Source organism: Lactuca virosa, chromosome 8 (assembly GCF_052849685.1).
Source record: "Lactuca virosa cultivar CGN04683 chromosome 8, Lactuca_virosa_CGN04683_v6, whole genome shotgun sequence".
In the NCBI taxonomy this organism is placed as follows: Eukaryota; Viridiplantae; Streptophyta; class Magnoliopsida; order Asterales; family Asteraceae; genus Lactuca; species Lactuca virosa.
In genome coordinates, this window is record NC_136433.1 from 226,575,118 (window position 1) to 226,596,130 (window position 21,013).

General features: G+C 33.8%; 1 protein-coding gene across 1 annotated transcript; it reads left to right on the plus strand.

Moving 5' to 3' along the window:
* Positions 1-12,831: 12,831 nt before the first annotated feature.
* On the plus strand, positions 12,832-15,762 carry LOC145128450 (plasmodesmata-located protein 7-like). Its single transcript, XM_079063243.1, has 3 exons — positions 12,832-13,603; positions 14,426-14,536; positions 15,550-15,762. The coding sequence occupies exons 1-3, from the start codon at positions 12,883-12,885 to the stop codon at positions 15,555-15,557; spliced, it is 840 nt and encodes a 279-aa protein (XP_078919369.1). The 5' UTR covers positions 12,832-12,882; the 3' UTR covers positions 15,558-15,762.
* Positions 15,763-21,013: the final 5,251 nt, after the last annotated feature.

The window sequence follows — 21,013 nt, forward strand, 5'->3', positions numbered from 1 at the left end:
AGAGAGAGAGAGAGAGACAAAGAGATATGGTGGTGAGTCTGATCGAGGTGAGCGTTTCAGTGGAATGAGGTGAGGTGAGTGTTCTTGTGGAAGGAGGAGACGCAACAGGCGGGGTTTTTAATTTTTTGGATTTCATTTCCCCCTGGCTATTAAAAAACGGAAAATGCGCGCTCATAGACTAAAATTATAAAGCGACACGGTAACACGACACGCTTTTTAGGATAGGTGCCCTCTGTGTTTTAAATTTTTTTTGTTGGACACTAATTTTAGGGCACACACAAATGCGTGTCCTCTATCCTTCAAATTTTTCAAAACTGACATTATTTTTTAGGGCATGCACAAATGCGTGTCCTCTATCAACGCGTATCATTGTTTGCACGTCATTAAAGGGTTGTTTTCTAGTAGTGACAATAAGTTGTGTATCTCAAAATATCATAACATCTGTCAAATTATATTAGAGTATAAACATCCCAGGCTAAGAACATAATGGTATGTGCGATGCAGTCATCCCGAGCTCTTCTCCTTGCAACTGGAAGTACCTGAAACAAAAACTGTAAACCATAAGCACGAAGCTTAATGAGTTCCCCAACCTACCATATACCATACACATAATCACATATACTGGGCCTCCGCCCTAACATCGGGCCCCGCCCGGCATCAGACAGTGTCTGACATCAGGCCTCGCCTGACATCAGGCCTCGACCGCTAAACACATACAAACATTATCATATAATCATACTATCAAAAAAAGAATCATACACAATATTATATGCTCCAGTCCTAAGGCCTCGCCTATCATGGGCCCCGCCCCTACTCCGCTAATGATGAGATATGGAACCCCGTCCATACTCACCTAGTGATGAGATACGGGACCCCGCCCACACTCACCTCTCTACCAGGCACATACAAGTATCACAAAGACAACTAGTATAACTAAACATGCACACCCTCCTCGGGCATCGCCCGACATCAGACCGTAGTTCGGAAACATACATATAAACATTCCTCGGGTACCGCCCGACATCGGACCGTAATCAGGAAACATACTATCATACATGCATACACATACGGGCCGACATTGGTGCCTTAGACCCGTTCACACAAAGGGAAACTCACCTCGATGTTGAATCTCACAGATAATCCTCTGGCTGGTAGCTGGCAACTCCCCGAACTGCTGATCCTTTGGCTCCCTGAGCTGCTAGTCATCATATAAACTAATTAAGTTCGGGATTCTCATAACTTAGCCATAAGTCCCCACCGGGGGTAAAAGACCATTCTACCCCTCACATACACTTGTCCAAGTATGGACTCTACTCAACCCTTTTGAACCCCTTTCATACTTCATAACCCTCACGGGTCAACCTTGGTTAACATTAAAGTCAAGGTCAACATCCTGGGTTGACTCAACTCGCCGAGTTGGTCCATCAAATCGTCGAGTTCCATGAATCATGAACCCTGAAATCGCGATCCCACTCAACGAGTTCTTTCACAACTCGTCGAGTTCCTCCTATCTACAGAATCGGGACTTCTCCAATCAACTCGTCAAGTCAGCCTTGAGCTCGTCGAGTTTTTCCTTTAACAGAATTGGGACACTTCGTCCCAACTCGTCGAGTTCCTCTATGGACTCGACGAGTTCTTCATTCTGTTAAGCCATCTTAAAAGATTAAGCCCCTAATCTTCAGATCCAAGCCCTATACTCCACCTATACACTGAAATTGTCCTTTTAAGGGTAAGGTTTCCAACTTTACCCGTTAATTCCCTTACTTAAAGGATTCAGCTCAAACCCTAATTCTTTAGAACCTATATCTTGGTCCTCAAGCCATCAATACTCTAAACTAAGGCATATACGCTGAGATATGGACCCTAGACACTACATGCATACGTAAAGCTTCAACCTTTCTCTCCATGCATGGCCTTTTGGAGCTTAAAAGGCCAAAATAACATTCTATAGCTTGTATGGGGCTTCAATGGCGATAAAGTTTGCACCTTTATGCCATGAAAGCCCTCCATGATTCCAAATCTGATGGTATACTCACTTGGGACGTTTATTTCCCAAGGATCATGCTTCTCAGACCAAAAACTCAATAAAATGATAGTAAAAAGATCTAAGAAGTTACTAAGCAAGTTTGAGACTTGCTTACCAGAAAATGATGAGAATGAAATGGAGTCTCTAGATCTACTAGCTTCTTCTTTAATCCCCAAGCTTCTCCTTCCTTCACAAGCTTCAAAACAATACCTAATCAACAATTATCATTTCACTCAAAAATGGCTCACAAGCTCATAAATGCATTAGGGTTTCTGAATCTAGGGTTCGGGACTTGGAGGCTGGAAATGAGGCCAGCAAGTGGGGATTAGGATGCTTAAATAGGCTGCAAAACCCCAAAATTAGTGTTTCATTCTGGCAGTCGTACTCGTCGAGTTGAGGATGTTGGATTAATGTCTAAGTCCATAACTATAATTGTTAAGACTTGACCCGACCCGTCATGGTCCATTTGGGTTGCATGGCATCATGCATTTGGATAGACTATAATGAGAGAATTAACACTTAAGGTTGGTTAATATATTATAAGTTCTAATATATTAATAAGGTTATTTAATTAGTATTGATCAAGAATTAATTTGGAATTAATTAAGTGATCAAAAGGAGACTAATTAAATATATGGGTTGATTGTGTAAATCATTCATTCTTATATATGTGGGCTTGTGATCCAAGATTCCTTATGTTGGACTAAGTCCATGGGGTGACCCATGGATACTCCATGGAGGTTAAAATCCATGGAGCATAAGGAATGGGTAAAGTTATGAGTTACATGGTGTAACCCTAATAGCCACCATATAAAAGAATCCCATGGCTCAAGAAATCGTGCACTAATGTGTGAGTGTGAGGGCTAGACGATTTCAAGGAGTGTTCAAGTTTCTCTCAAGTTATTCCAAGTGTATTTGGTGTTGTGTGAACCATTTGAGGTGTCACACTTGGGGCACTAGGCACTCAAGCTTCATGAAGACATTCTACATCAAAGAGGTATGTATTCTATCTTGTTATATTTATTATTTTGTATGCTAGATTAGGATAATACCTTGGATGTTCATAATTGTATGTATAATAGAGAAAACATACATCCAAGGTATTTAGGGTTGCATGTACACTTAGGAGTGTTAGAACGCTCATAACCCATCAGTGGTATCAGAGCCTAGGCTTGTTTTCTTGTTATACTTGCAAAAGTAGCTGAAAAATCGAGTTGGATGCATATATTCGATTGTTTTGGCTGGAATTGGACTCGAAACATTACCCTAAGATGTTTTTGGACTTATAAACTTGTTTTTGATGTGGTAATGTTCATGCTAATCCAATTTCTAAGATAATTGTCATAATTTCAAGATTTGTATTAGTTTGTATGTTCATGCTAATTTCTTGAAGATTGATGATTTGAATTATCTTGTTCTTATGAGGTTCTTAGATTAATAGAAAAGTTGTGTGAAATAGTTGTTTTCAATCCATTTTAATCTAAGAGTTGATTCCAAAGTGTGTTTTTGTAACTTGTCCTCAAGTTATATGAAAAGTCACATTTAAGAATCGTAAAACTCATAAAAGTTGGCAAAGGTTACAAAATGAAGATTCTAGTTCTAATTAAATGGTTTTATGACTCCATAACTTGTCCTCAAGTTATGGAGGTTCAAGAGTCTCTTCATTAAATTAAAAAAAAAAGTGTAACCTTAATTAGTTCCATAAGTTACAATAAAAAAAAGTTATTTTTTTTTATTAATTAGTTTAAAGTCTTCCATAACTTGTCCTCAAGTTATGGAACTTGAAGAGTTTTTTTTTTAATTAAAACTACTTTAAACTCATAAGTTATGGAATTAATTAGTTTTGAATAGTTTCAAAACTTGTCCTCAAGTTTTGGAATTTGTAAAGTTTTCCCCATGAATACTTTAATTCCAAGTTAGCCCTTAGAATTTTAAAAGTTAAAATTCAACCCTTATACTTTATAGTATTATAAGTTAATAATAAATATATGTATAAGAGCAAGTCAGTCTTACCGTTAGTAGGCCTCATTCACGAAGCCGGTCTATAAGGGGGTATAAGGTTACTGCCTATAAAATGGCAGTTTAATGGGTGTCCACTCTCACCCACCGCTTCCTTGACTGGTGGAGGGTCGTTAGCTGAACGGGTAGGACAAGGACTATAATTATCCCTTCATTAAAAGTATTAATGATAAATACTAAGTAACTAAACACTTATAAATTCCCAATCTTAGTTACTTAGGAAAATGTGAATAAGGTGCTAACCCATGAAATTACACTTTGCACTTTGTTTAAACCGTTAGTGGAGCGTGTGTGGTTAACCGGCACACTAGCCTGGATTTAACAAAGTAGGCAAAGGGTAACTTAATATTTATCATAGTATCGGTGGAGCTCGTGTGGTTAACCGGCACATCGATTGAGGGGTAAATATTAAGGGTACCAAGTATATTTGCATGGTTACTTCACACCTTGTTTTGTGATCCTCGGCATCCCAGTCACAAAACCTGAAGGGCACACTCGAGATTGAAACATGCCATTGAAAAGTTCAATGAATCTCAAAAGAATCTAGGAGTTTCAAAACCAATTAAAACCTAATAATACATTTCGTTTATCTTGGTGCAAATTGGTGAATCGTCATTCACCTACCTTCAAATATTTTATAGCTTGGATTACGGCATCCCTCTTCCAAGTTATAAAATAGTTTGTTGGGTCCAAGCCTTAATATATCATATTGGGTGTTATATTAAGGACTTAAATCAACTTTACGTGAATTTCTCCCATTGTTGATGTCTGGTTTAGACAACAATGATCTTCCCAAACCAAGCTTTCCTAATGAATATGACTTCCCTAGTTTGGCTCATGGAAGTCATACTTCTCTTCCTCCACCTCGTCCAATTATTCTCCCTAACCCACAAGTTCAAGGTCACTCGAGCCCTAATGGCAAGCAAGGTCTATGTGTGATCACATCTTAGAGATGAAGTCACATATTGACAAGTCGGGAGAGTTAGGTGTCAAAGTCTTGAGAAAGTTGGATGTTCAATCACTTTCTAAGTCACATAGTGAGTTCCTTTGGGACTACTATGAAACAGACTATGACATGAACCTTAATGATCATATCTATTTGCTTGGTGCTGCTGAATAAGCAATGATTTGGAACGATAGTGAAGCAAATTTGATTAGAAGATCAACTTCCCAAAAACTTTATGGACAGTGACAATGGTAACACTGGAAATCCAGAAAAAGCATTCTCTTCCCAATGGAAAGGGATTGGCCATAGTCAACCCGGTTGACCAAATGGCAAAGAGAAAGGCTAAGTCCGAGATAGTCCTATTACCAAAGGCTCCATATGTGTATTTTGCCAAAGGAAGGGGCGTTGATTGCAAAGCTGCCAAATTTACCTAAGGATGTTAAAGTCAATAAGTTTGACTCTACATCAGGTAGAACCCATTATCTAACTCTGTTAAGTTCTATTTTGAGATCCACATTACATGATGTGACTGGGTCACATGTTGATGTTTTAAGAATCAAAGAATAGAGAGAAATCTTAAAGGAAGTATATGCTGATTCTGATAGCGAAGGTGGATTTCGATCGCATCAGAATTTTGAGCAGTTGCTTAAGAAGTTATGAAATATTGCTAAGGAATAGATAACAACAATTTTCCATGTGGATTGTAAGGATAAGTTTTTCCGCAAAGTTTTAAAATAAAAGAAAATTGTTTAATTTTGTTTATTTGAAGTATCCTTACAATGGCATTTGTGGAAAATTGTTGCTTATATGATTCCACTGACAGCAATATTGGAAAATGGATTTGATTCTTTCATTTGTGGTAGTGTCTAAATTTACCAAATCAGGAAAGTTCCTCATCACCCAAGTTTCAATTGGACCGAAACTTGGAATCATGCAAGTTGAATAGTATGATGAATGAGAACTTTCAAGCATTGGAAAATCAAGACTAATTACTTGTTCACATGGATGTGTGAGTCAAGTGAAGGACTAAAGGGATCGAGTACACATTCTTGTTCACTGGTCATGTCCACCACAAAGCTCGTTAAGACTATTTGATTTACTAAAGTTTAGTAAATATGGTTATAATTACAAGTTTAAGTATAATTCTGAAACATTGGAAAAGTCTCAATGTATGGCAGAACGAATGGGAAGAATCAAATTAGGCAGAAAGATAAAAGTTTCTCAAATCTGAAAAGATGGGAGAGTACTTTAGTATCATGTTTGTGATCATCTTAATGATTTAGAAATCATATCACAATTAGTCCTCTAATGGTTATCTTAGTGCATTCTTATGACTAAGAAGAGGAGTCATGAATTGTTGAAATGGTTAGATCAGGAAGATGAGTCATACTTCGTTCCAAAACAATTCTTAGAGTCATACTCCAAGATTGTAACTTGAGTGACATATCTTAAAGAAAGGTTTAAAACACTTGTCAAATGTAAGAGTAAAAGTGTCCTACTCTTGTACATTTGAAATTGGTAAGTTGTGATGTTTTGGATAAAACAAAGACCAAGTAAGGCCAATTGTGTGAAGTGTTTGTCTTGATAAAGAATCCGCACTATCTCTTGAATATTTGGCAAGATAGTCTTATATGTCAAGAGGATAGTGGGAGTCTTAAAGATCTTAAAAAGAATTTCAAGAACTAATCAAGAATAAAACCTGAGGTTCTTCACTAGCACACGACTTGAGGTTTATAACCTATCGTGTTGACATATTCTGTGCCCATTGTAGTTAAAGTTGGCTTTGCATAGGAGTTCTGAAAGTTCTCAGTTGGTTGCATAACAACTTGGAAGCAATGGCAGGCCCTGTACTGCCAGGTGGCAAGAAGTTAAGATTGCATAAGTTCAGTCCATATGAGTTTGGATTTGTCATTATCCTTGTCTTATGACTATGGTTTTGACGATTCACATGGATAAGAACACATACACCATAAAATCTAAGGGTCATAAGTTTTCTCTCCGATTCATGAAAATGATGGTGAGGAAACACTTCCACCAAGTAGATTTGAAGCAGATGGCAAAAGGTCTAAACAATTGAGACTATGATTACGACATCCCTTTTCATAGTTCTGAAATTGTTTAGACACACATGCATGCTATCTAAGGAAAGGTGTATGATTTTGATAAAGTTTTATCAAAGCATCTCGTATCAGAAATCTTAACTTTGGTAAGAAAGTCAATAAAGTATTGATTTCTAGAAGTCCAGCTGATTTCTGAGTACATGTCAAAGCTAGTGGGAGCATAAGTGTTATGCTAATAATCATCATGTTAGTGGGAGCATGATAATTATTGTTAGTGTTGCAAGTTAGCAATGTTAATTATAGAAAACAAAAGTTTCAATTCGTGAGGCTGCAGGGATTGAAAAAGTTGTTTTGCTATAATTAAGGGAGAGGATATACTTCATTTCAGTTCTAAAGGCTTAGATTGAGACCTTAATCATCTTTAATCAAGAATATATATATATATATATATATATATATATATATATATATATATATATATATATATATATATATATATATATGAATTTCATGTTGGATTGGTTCAACTTAAGGAAATTCTATATATTGCGTTCTCAAAATTCAATTATGATTACGGCATCCCTCTTCATAGTAAAATTTTGAAAACATGGCAAATAAAAATATTGTAGCAAAAGACTGGTCTAGAATCATGTCTTTATGTGAGACATCATGAATCGTGTACCATTTGCTTTGGGTACAGGATCGATTACATGTGCTATAATATTTGTCATTTCTAAATGTTTCCAAATGCCCAGAGGCATTAAGAAGGGAAAAGGTCTAGAATTGGACATGACTAAAATGATTAAGCAATTGTCGAGGACAATCTGAGGTTTACCAAAGATTGGTTGCTCAGGGACAGTTGGAAGTATAATGCTAATTTTGGAAGGACCATATTGACATATTCTGAAAAGAGGCATATCTTATTCAGAAGTGATAGTCAAAATGAGAATATGGAGTTGTCTCCATAGGTGGAAGTTATCTGTGTAAGATTAGAAAACTTAATGCAAGAAGCATGTCCAAAGCAATGTACTTTGAATATGAGACTTAGTTTCCATGGAGTTGATCTCCATTGGAATACCTTATAATGACTGTTGACAAGTCTTTGTGACTTTGTACATATTCATTACAGGAGGGTCAGTGCATATAAGTTTAAAATCTAAACAGATTTCGATAAATGATAGGAATTTGAAATTCTCACATTTTTCGATAAGGATTTGGGAGTGTGAAATTAGAATCATTGAAATTATGTTCAATTGGTTTATTTCACAAAGTAAGGATCATAGACAAACATAGAGTGCATACTTGGTGTATGGCAAAGCTATTGTTTAAGAAAATCATAGTGTACATGCTTGGAGCATGGGACAACTAGTGTTTTTAATTCAAGTATAAAGTTGATAAAACCGAAACAATGAATAATGAGTAATCAGTATGGTGATAAATAAAAGTGTTTATTTATATTCATAGGGTTTGATACCATATTTGATTCATTTATTCTTGTGTTTCACTTTGCATGTTTTGACTTCCAGAAACTAAGTCGCTCTTCCTGAATGATTAAGTTATTCAAACCATCCACAGTCGGTCATATGTTGGAAGTAGATATGAATCAAGACTGTCATGGGTTGGTTTGTAGAGGTCCAAGTTGGTGGACAAAGTGGTGCTACAACCATCATGAGTGCTCATAAGTTCTGAGTATTGGATTCAACCCACGCTCATTTGAATCACTTCATGGATTTTATCACGAGTAATCATGAGACGATAATATCTTATATTCTTCAAACCTAGAGATATGAGTTGTTACTATGAGTTGGTTATACATTGATTGCACGAAAACGCATTTGGTAACTCGATGTTATAAAACGTGCCTTTGTGTATGATTCAACAAGTAGTAGAACAAGCCATATGAGTCGAAGTTTATCCATTCCTTTTACCTTCGGGATAAAAGCGATATCTGTGGGCCCCTCGATGATTTAGCGATGACACATGTGAGTGCTTGGCCAAGCCAGGACTGATTTGATTTGTTCAATCAGTCAGTCATCATAAATCGAAAATCGGGAAACAACAAATGGACAGAGAGAATGATTATAATCCATGTCTCAGTCCATATGATATCTAGAATGGAGGAATATATGATCCCTTATCTAATGGACAAGTCATTGATAAAGGTCAGAGTTCATCGACAAGGTCAGAGTTCGACAGAAGCTTTTGAGAGCTACGATTGCTGATCGGTTCCTGAAGTCATACGCAATAATAGTTTTAGACTTATCCAAGTGGGAGACTGTTGGATTAATGTCTAAGTCCATAACTATACTTGGTAAGACTTGACCCGACCCGACATGGTCCATTTGGGTTGCATGGCATCATGCATTTGGATAGACTATAATGAGAGAAATAACACTTAAGGTTGGTTAATATATTATAAGTTCTAATATATTAATAAGGTTATTTAATTAGTATTGATCAAGAATTAATTTGGAATTAATTAAGTGATCAAAAGGAGACTAATTAAATATATGGGTTGATTGTGTAAATCATTCATTCTTATATATGTGGGCTTGTGATCCAAGATTCCTTATGTTGGACTAAGTCCATGGGGTGACCCATGGATACTCCATGGAGGTTAAAATCCATGGAGCATAAGGAATGGGTAAAGTTATGAGTTACACGGTGTAACCCTAATAGCCACCATATAAAAGAATCCCATGGCTCAAGAAATCGTGCACTGATGTGTGAGTGTGAGGGCTAGACGATTTCAAGGAGTGTTCAAGTTTCTCTCAAGTTATTCCAAGTGTATTTGGTGTTGTATGAACCATTTGAGGTGTCACACTTGGGGCACTAGGCACTCAAGCTTCATGAAGACATTCTACATCAAAGAGGTATGTATTCTATCTTGTTATATTTATTATTTTGTATGCTAGATCAGGATAATACCTTGGATGTTCATAATTGTATGTATAATAGAGAAAACATAGATCCAAGGTATTTAGGGTTGCATGTACACTTAGGAGTGTTAGAATGCTCATAACCCATCAGAGGATCCCAACTCGTTGAGTAGACTTCAAAACCCATGTCCAAAACCATTCCTACTCGTCGAGTTTTCACCCTTGACTGGACAAGTTTCCATCTTGATTTGAGGTTTTTCTTTCCTTAATTGGCCTTCTGGATTCCGGGTGTTACATGATCATCACAACATAACTCATATCATCTTATGGTATGTATATATCCTTATAACACCACAATGACATTCAATCATTTACACCACATAATAACTCACATATTGTGCTACACATATATCAACAACAATAGATGTTAGAGTAGTGTTACTCGTCTAATTAGCTTACATACATTCCAAATTTAGTTCCCGACCTACATTGCCTTCCAGCTCATCACAAAGCAATACCTAATCAACAATTATCAAGTTCCTCACAACCTGTCAGAATTCACTACTAGCTACCCTTCGTGACCATTTGTCACCAAAATTATTAAACTTCATAATACAATCACAACATGCTTAACCCGTAAGCCATTAACTAATTCTACCACATCGGGTAATTCTAGTAGATTAAGGTTTACAACCCTCACCATCCTAACTAACTGTCTCGCCGTAAAGTTTACTTAAGAATCCTACCAATAGGTCCGTAATAGCACCATATCATGAACAATCGTAACATATACTCGGGTTTATCAAATCCCGAAAATTATCACATATAATAATTACACAACAATGGGGTAAAAGATACATCAACTAATCTTATTCTCAACTATGTATCTCTCATACAACGATATATGTCCTCTGTTATAATCAGGCGAGAACGATTCCCGAGCAGCATCTCCGATCCCACATGCCAAAACTCTCTCAAATAACACGAAATGCTAATATTTATACTTTGGAGTGCACCACGTCATGGTCATATATGCACCACATCATGGTGATCAATTTGACCCTGCTTTCACCTTGTATCCCCTCCTTTTGCCATATGTCGTTCTCTGGTTGACATGTGTCTCGGTGACTCACCTCTTACCATGTCGTTGTTAGCATACCACCATGTCATGGTGATAATAAAGTTGATCGTTGACTTGAGTTCTGTTGACCTTCTCAAAATAGCAACTTACTTTCATCACAACTTCAAACAACCATAACTTTCTCATATGAACTTTATTTTCAACAAACTTTATATCCACAGAATAGTCATCACATGCACTACAACATTCCTCAACTATATTTTGCTAAATATCAATACACGATTTTAAGCAATTTCATGATCATTTACATACCTGTCTTATCATAATTTACACCCCACAGTTACGAAAACATGTATTACACATCTACCTCATTTGAGATTAACAAAAAGAATATACAACCACCATCGGTCAATATAACAACCATGTGATGAACTCAAACACAATTTTTCATATCTAAATAACAAAAAACTCAGATAATTCCATATCTACAATTTCAAATTGAAGCTGATCAAGAACTACCACCAGCATCTAATGAATTCGAACATAACTTTTCCAGATCTAAAGAATAAAACATTCCATTTTTTCTTATCTGCAAACTTAACCTCAAGAATAACTAAATTTGTAAACTGACAAGAACAATCAAATTTGTAACAATAGTACATTACCATATTTGTAAATCACAAGAACAATCAGATTTGTAAAAGCACAAGAACTAATTACCAAAATAGTAAACACCTAGCCTTCTCAAACAAAATCCAGAAATCAAAACTGACACAGAATGCCCTATTCTTCTCATATACAAACCCTTGCCAAATGTACAAGAAAATGAAGTTATTTAAGATTAAGAACATGAAAATCATTCAAACCCTAACCTCTCTCTCTTTGGTAAGTTTGGTTCTGGATCTAGAAAGACAAAGAAGGGCAGTTCGAGCTCTGATAACAAATAGATATGTAGCTCTGGCAACGAACAAATGGTCTGAGCCCTTCGATAGTGCTGAAACCCCTTCATCGGAGTCGTCGATCATACCAATGACATCAATCATAGTAATATTTCGTCACAACAAACCCTAGTATGCCACCATCTTTGGATATGGAAAGACGAAAGTAGAGTTTTTTTAAACCACCAAACCCTAGTGTCGCCGTCATTTTCAGGTCTGAATACCCACAAACGCACTGGCTGAAGGGAGCTAGAGTTTCAGATCCAGAATGACGATGGTAGGGTTTTTCAAACCCTAAATCATGTTGATGACGATCTCCGGTGGTTGTGAAAGGATGATGGCGGTATATCGAACGACGAAGGACGACGGTCTCCGACAAAAATTGGTTGCTCCGGTAGCTATTCAAAGCTTCTAAAAGAAGATAAAGAGAGTGATGGAGTCAGTGTGTTAAATGTAGGTTAGATAGGTTAGTAAGAGTAAGGGTGAGTATTTCTTTTTTGTTTCTTTAAATCAGAAAATCATGAAAATAAATAAAAAATAGAAAAAAATAATAATAAAAGCAATTTAGTTATTTTAAGCTATTTCAAGTTTTGAAAGAACCAAAACCAATAAAAATCTTATTTTGGATTAATGGTACTGATTCAAAACTTTTTAGATCAAAATAACTTTTGTCAAACCACATTAGCAATTTTGTCTAAAATAGTACTATAGGTGAGTTTATTCTAATGAGTTTCAGGCATATAATGGAGATATAAAAATACATATTACGGTGATGCCCCCAACCCAAGACAGTGGGCCCAACCACCACCTCAATCTTGCATGGCTAGACTGGCCATTCGTTTGTATACTTAGCTAAGTAAAAAGAGCTTTTCTTCATCTACTTAACCACTCAATCAAACCCTACCATACCAAGAAACACACACGAACACTCTCATGGCCAAAGCACTAGCTACTCCTTTTCTCTCTCTGTTCATTCTCTCTCTCTTACACTCTTCACATTCCTCCACGAACTCATTCATCTATGGAGGTTGTTCACAGATCAAATACTCACCTGGCTCACCATACGAGTCCAACCTCAACTCACTCCTCACTTCCCTAGTCAACTCAGCCACCTACTCGTCTTACAACAAATACAGCATCTCCGGCTCCACCCAACAAGAAGTAATCAACGGTGTCTACCAATGTAGAGGCGACTTAGCCATGCCGGACTGCGCCACCTGTGTTGCGCGTGCAGTGACCCAACTCGGTCCACTCTGCTCTCAAGCTTGCGGTGGTGCTCTGCAGCTAGAAGGGTGTTTCGTCAAGTATGACAACACTAGTTTCATTGGTGTGGAGGATAAGACGGTGGTGATGAAGAAATGTGCGCCGTCGGTTGGGTATGATCCGGAGGTGATGGGGCGGAGGGATGCAGTGTTGGCGAGCTTGGGTTCTTCCAGTGGGTTGTATAGGGTTGGTGGTTCCGCTGATGTGGAAGGGGTGGCTCAGTGTGTCGGGGATTTGAGTAATGGCAAGTGTGAAGATTGTGTGACGGAGGCGATTGGACGGTTGAAAAGTGATTGCGGCGGTGCGGTGTTTGGAGATATGTTTTTGGCCAAGTGTTATGCAAGGTATTCAACGAGTGGAGCTCATGCTTATGCCAGTTCTCATCACCATGGTAATTACTTTTACCTTTACCATTTTATTAACGGTGTGTGCACTGGTCACCGGATCATTAGAAAAAGATAATGGCATTTAGACATTCAGGTGTTTAGCAACTAACTGAAAATATAGTTTATAACCAAAAAGTCTCATAAATAGTCATTGCTAAGCTAAATTATAGATGTAAAATATATAAACAACTTAGTTTCAGTTGAGAAACTATTTAGTTTCAAAATAGATTTGAACTTGATTTTGTGAGGTCTGTTTAATTTGAAAAATATAAATCTAAAACAATTAGTTTAAAAGATCGATATATTAAAAAAAACATAGTTTAATATTGGCTTGTTAAAAGATAGTACATTCGAATCGAAATTTTATACTTTTGATGCTTTTCATGCATGTTCATAAATCTACACTTTATCCATGTACTACGTAAACTAATTCATCACAACGATATTTGCCTCATTTTTTATTAGTATTTTGCTTTTCGATAAAAGTTTTACATTTTCAAAAGTTACACAAAATGTATATGTACTTTTAGTAAATCTATATCTTTTGTAAGATATATTTTCAAAACCAATATACTTAAAGAGTTGTCTGATTTGTTAAAACTAAATGGTAACGGGAAAGTTGAAAGTTAGTAGCTAGTAGTAATTAGTAGCTAGAAACTAGAAACTGAAATTTTTATTTTTTAATCAAATAAAAAAATGGATTAGTAAAGTAAATTAGTATTTTTAACTTATTGTTACGTTATTAAACATCGAGTCTAAACATATATTCTTTAGAATAATAATTAGTTAAGAATTAGTTTTTACGTATAGTTTACTTTTCTTCGCAGATGGGCATGATGAAGCCGAGAAGACATTTGCAATAATAATTGGATTATTAGCTGGTGTTGCACTCATTATCATATTCTTAACTTTCATGAGAAAAGCTTTCGGCCGAAACGGTAACTTATTTTCATATTCCTCTGTTTGTAAAACAGTATATTTTTATTATTATTATTATAAAACCGTATATAAAAGATCCATCAAAATATAATAATGTAATATAAAATAAAATAATTTTTTCAATTAATTAAGGTATTAGTGAGTCTTACATAATAGAATTTTAAAATGTGTCCTAAAATCATATATATTGTTAATCATATTTAAAATCGTTTCAAAATAAATGTGCTTCGATTCTATGCAATTATTGTACTTCAATTTCTATGCAATTTACTTACTTCTATTTAGCATTATACTTTTAGTTAATCTTATTGCAAATTTACAACATTACATTTTAAAATAAAATCTATCACTATTAAAATATGTGACTTAATAAGACATGTATAAAACCTAAGGGCTTCTAGCCCAGCGGTATCCGGTGTTGCCTCCCTCCTTGAGGTTGAGGGTTCAAGTCCCGTCGTGGACATAGGTGGATTTAAGGTGTAGTTTAGAAGTATGTTAGATTTGCCGTTTCAAAAAATAATAATAATAATAATAAAATAAATAAATAAGACATGTATAAAATGTGGTGGATAACTATAATGACTTATGTTTAGTTAATGACGCTACTCAATCTTTGTGGTCATAGATGTTAATCTGAAGTAACTTCAGGATATTAGGCAAAACATTATGTTTGCAAGGGAGATTAGTCATTGTACGAAACATGACCCGGATACTTTCCTTAGAAAATCTCTATTTCCAAAAAATATCAAAATACAATATATTAATAAGTCATTATATACATAACACTTAATAAAAAGAAAATGCGTTATTATTGTTATAAAAATTATTTAACCAGTGTGCTTTTGAGCTCCGTTGCACCTTAAGTGTATATACCTTTTTCAAAGCAAACTTTTTGGTATATACTTTCACTTTTTTTCTCTTTTACACTTTTACTTTTTTATATAAAATTGTATATAACATATATTTTTATCTATTTATAAATTTTATATATAATCTTTTTGTTTTTTTGCAGGTAAATAAATGAAAACTTTATCAAAAGTTAAAAGGGTTGCATGGACGGCTTCCACCACCTCATCACTTTTCTTGTCTCATTGCTTTTCCTTTTTTCCTTTATGATGTCAACTTACATTCTTATTTTTATTTACTTTAATTCTATGGTAATTATTACTTTGTAATTGAATTTAATGAATACATTATCATGAATCAGGTTGAATTTGTTTAAGCATGATAATTTACTTATAACGATTTATAAGTTATGAATTTGGATCGTATACTTATATGAATTTGGATCTTATACTTATTCATTATCTATAAAATTACTAACTAGAGGAGGAACCATGTTTTATATGGGTCACGAGTTCTTTTTGGAGGTTTATTTGTATTATTTGTTGTTTTGTAGTAAGTTTTGCTTCGAATTTATAGTTCTTTGCATTATAGTGAAGCTAATACAAAAGATGGGGAAGACTTTTTTAATAGGGATAATGACTTAAAAATGTAATATATTTTTCGATTTGTATACATTTAGTCACTGAGTTTTTTTCGTCCACATTTGCCTCTTCAACTTGTTAAACTTACACATTTATGACCGGTTACTCCAGGTTAGCCGGTAAAAATGACTTAATATGATCTCGACTACTTGGTTGCTTAAATCATGTGTTCTGAACGTCATAACTTCTTCATACGATCTTAGATTTTAACGATCATTATATCCATGTGTTCGTATTTTAGTCTACTACAACTTTTTTTGTGATTACTCCCGTTAAAAAGTAATATATTTTTACTTACGATCTTTATATCCATACGTTTTTATAAATGCATGTATGGATGTTTTTTTATAAAATCGTAAGTAAAAATTAATATATTACATTTGAACGAGAGTAATCTTAACGAAAGTTGTAGTAGACTAAAAAAACATACACGTGGATATAAAGATCGTTAAAATTTGATATTGTATAAAAAAGTTACGTCGTTCAGAACACAAGACCTAAGCCAAACCACAAGACCTACGCAACCAAGCAGTCGAGATCGCGATGGACATAAACATCAACAATCTGAAACACGTCATCAATGATTGTCTCACGTAAGATGTCGTGAGAAAAACCTAAAAAAATCATTCAGAAGTATTGAATGAGTACAAAAACAAAAAAGACTTATTTTGAAACAAAAAAATATGAATGATTAAATGTGCACAAAAATAATAAGAACTAAATGTGTACAAAACGATAAATATATTACCCTATTAAGTCATTTTTCCCGGCTAACCTAGAGTAACCGGTCATAAGAACTGAATGTGTACAGTTTAACAAGTTTAAGGGTAAATGTGGATGAAAAAAACTCAGTGACTAAATATGTACAAATCAAAAAATATATTTCTCTTTTAAGTCATTATCCCTCCTTAATACGATAAATATGAAAACAAAAGATGGTGACGTTCTATCTATCTATTAACTTTCTTAATACGAGAAATGTGAAAACAAAATTCAATTCCATTCTTTTTTTTTAAACGACCAAAATACCTTCATCATATATATTGAAATAAATAAAAATAATAAATTTAACCATAAGTGAAAACTTAGAAAATATTTAATTTTTTCTAATTTCCTCCAAAATCATTAACCAAGATTGTCTCTTTATATTCAACTAGGCGTGTACACGTGCGTTGCGCAATATTAAAATAATATCATTAAAAATTATATATTATATATGAAACTATAAATTTTAGATATAATTTTAATATGAAACTAATTATAACTTGCTCATCACAATGCATATATCTAACAATAATAATATTTTAATCACAAAACTCGAACGGAAAAACATAATCTCATATTCAATATGATAATGTAACCAACATCTATAATACATTTAATAATATCTATGAAGTATTACAGTCAAAATAAAGCATATATATATATATATATATATATATATATATATATATATATATATATATATATATATATGTGTGTGTGTGTGTGAATATGTATTTTTGTAGATCCTTTTTTAGGGAATCTCATTTGGTGTAAGAAAAATACAATATAAGAGATATTACGTGGTAGAATAGAACAAAATAACCATAAATTTTGTTTCATATTCTCTTCAAACAATATAAACAAAATCTGTATATTTTGCTTTTATAAATTTGTACATTTCACTTGTAGTAATTAATTATTTTAAAGTTTAAGTCATAAGTACACATAAATAATCATATATACACATAATTTACAAAACTCTTGAGTTGTAGTGGCTAATTAGTTCTAGTTAAAATGACTTTTGAGTTATACGAGTTTCAAATGAATATGTTGCATTAAAATTGACATTTATTATAATAAATATATAGATCGAACACCCTTCATGTTGTCATATTTTTTTAAATCATATATATTGTATTAAAATATTCATTAATAATATAATTTTACTTTTGTAAGTATACAAAATGTTGGTGAATTGTTTCACTAATTGTATTTAAGTGTAATGGGTTGACTTGTTGACCAAAATTAATATTGATGAATATTAAACGAATAACGAAGGTGCGAAGTACACACTTGTTTAAGTTTATTCAAGATTCAAAGTAGACTGTCATATAGGGGAGAAGCCCCTGAACGACCGGGGGTCCGGGGGCAGCGCCCATGTGAACGGGGTCCAAGGGGCAGAGCCCCTTGGCTAGGGTCGAGCTTTGTTTTTGGGTTATATTGCTTTGTCAAAAATGCTTTAGAAATCTGAATTATTGAACATGAACCATGTTTTTTTACTTTGTTTTGATTCTTATTAAAATGTCCGTTTTTATGATAGTTTGAGACTGTGATAGTTTTCAGACAGAGAAAATTGCTTGGTGGCAGTTTTTGGAGATTGATGGTTAATAACCAATTTTGGTCATCATTTTTTTGTACTCACGAAAATCATAACACCTTATTCTCTTCTTCTGTTTTCTCTTATTTTCGAGTCTTATCCAATTGAGGATTTGGGGAGTACCCCCCAAACACTTCGATTTGAAAGTGATAATCACGATTTTCAGAATTTCAAGTGTTATTTCTTACCTCATATTTCTAACACAAAACTCAATCAAACAATCATATAAAACAATTGAAACCAAGATCATACATCTTCAAGAAGTTATAACAATTAAACCGAAACGTGGGCATTTTTCTTTTAGTTTTAAATATATAACCATAATTTTTTTTATTGAAATGTAAAGAAAATAGACAAAAAAATATATGTATATAAATTAAAAAGAAGAAAATAACACCATATAGATTTTAGTCTTTCAAAACCTTGATTATGATATATACTTCAACATTCAACTTTTTCTTTTTCAGATTAACACTTCAAAAACCTTCAACCTTATTGATCTATTACTTCTTTATCTTTGTATTCTCTCTAAATTTTGTATGTGATTTGTGTGTGGTTATGTTTACGAAAATGATTGATTCTATAAATAGTAATAAAATACGTATAAGTAGGAATACAAAAAATTCTTAGAAATTTATAATTATTTTAATAATTGTCATTAATTTAAGAAATGTGAAATGACATAGGTTTCAAATCAATATGGTTTGAGATAACAATTTATCTCTAACCACATGAGTTTCAATGGCATCCTTTATAGTATAGAATAAATTTCGGATGTTACGTACACTTTCCAAATTTCTTATTTGAATTTTTTATTCTATCAAAGAATTTTTTGTAATCATATCAACCTGTGTAAAAACTTACTATATTTTATTTATTGCACTTCAACCAAACTCTCTAACCGTTGTTTCAGCACTTTATTTTCCATGTCCAGAATAATACTTTGTTGATTTATAAATTCCACCTCAGCAAATACCTCAGAACGTTCTGTCTGCACTCTCAAAATACACAACATGACATGGTTGGAATTTATAAAATATTAATAAGTTTTTGTTTTAACATTCTAAGCTACCTGTAAAGCATGTATATTCTTGTAAGAAACCTATAAATGCCTGAAACTAAAAGAGGGTCGGTGTGTTGATATATTATATTAGGTTCTTTTGGCTTAGTCCATTAAGTCAAAAAGAAACAACCATCAACCATGTATAGTTGCCTAAATCGAATGCTTAACCAATCAAGCTCATTAATTCTATTAATGTGGGACATGGGTGTTATAGTATTATTATACCTGAAAAGCTACAAAAGCACACTCCATAATTGCCTGTAGAATTGATAAATTCTTTATTTCAATTTCATTGGTTATTAATATAAAATAAGAATTTGGCTAAATGAATAACAATGTTTTGCTGGATAAAGTATTTTATACACAAAATCTGTTTTTTTTCTAGACCGAGCAAACCGTCTAAATTACAATAAATGATCGTTTACCCTTCATTCCAAATAACAGATTTCACAAAATACATCAATTTAATCCTTATACGGCTTAGCATTGAAAGCATTGTATCATTTTAAATTATCATAAGTTTATAAATAATTAAATATAACTTTTAAAAAGAGAAAAAAATGATGTGGTTTTTACCTGAACAACTTCGTTTCTATAATCTTAAATGCGCTAGGTTAAGTATTAAGTTTGTTCTTTAGTGAAAAGACATTTAGGCTTCACCTTTAAAAGGAGGAGCAAAATGGTAACTCATGTGTGTTCTACAACCACTAGGATGCTAACTTCTCTCGGATAAAGTACCAAATCTTCAGCCTGAAAAAAGTAAATCAATAAAAAAATATCACTAACCTACAAAACGTTTATGTAAAATACATAAAAATACAACAGGGCCAAAAAAGTCTAACTTTATTTATTTTGGAAAAACACCCCTCCCCCAGTGAACTAAAATCAACCCAGGAGAAGGAATCACATTCTAAAATGAATGCTCCATTCCACTACATCTGTCTTGCTACCATCATAAAAATATAAACAAAGTACAAAGAAAATCTTACAACACTTGTAAATTTACTAATTTCCCAAGCTGAAGTAGACCAGTTCCAGAAAACATGTTCTCCAAACTCATGTAGAAAGACTTTGAAGGATTAGAAATATGAAATTATCCAAAGGGTATTTTAGTTATTTTCAAATGGTACTTTGGAATTAAGAAATAATCCAAACGGTATTTTGGATTTGGCAGGAAATGGGATGGAAACGGTGAGAGAAAATAGGAAAAGGAGACGGAGGGACAAAAGTCGTTTACTTGTGTAATTATCCAAAGGGTATTTTAGTAATTTTCAAAAGATAAAAAATACTCGAAATTGAATTCCATGGGTTGTAAGGAATCACAAATTTCACCAATTGAAAGATTTGTGTGAATTTCAATGGAATTCAATTTTGTACTCACCTCTAACCAAACAAAAGATTAGAATGAAATTGAATTCCAATTAGGATATCCTCGTCTCTGTCCTGAGGGTGGTGACATGTCAATTTAAGTAAGGCAGTACTTTGTATCTCATTTAACCTATTTGAATACCTATGACTCTCTACAATCTTGAAGACTTGATCACGACTCAAAACAGGTCTGCAT

Bases quoted from the DNA above. Each gene is read 5' to 3' on its own strand.
- LOC145128450 (XM_079063243.1), top strand. From the start codon at position 12,883: ATGGCCAAAGCACTAGCTACTCCTTTTCTCTCTCTGTTCATTCTCTCT. The intron at 13,604-14,425 runs GTAATTACTTTT...TTTTCTTCGCAG, and splicing joins TGCCAGTTCTCATCACCATG to ATGGGCATGATGAAGCCGAG.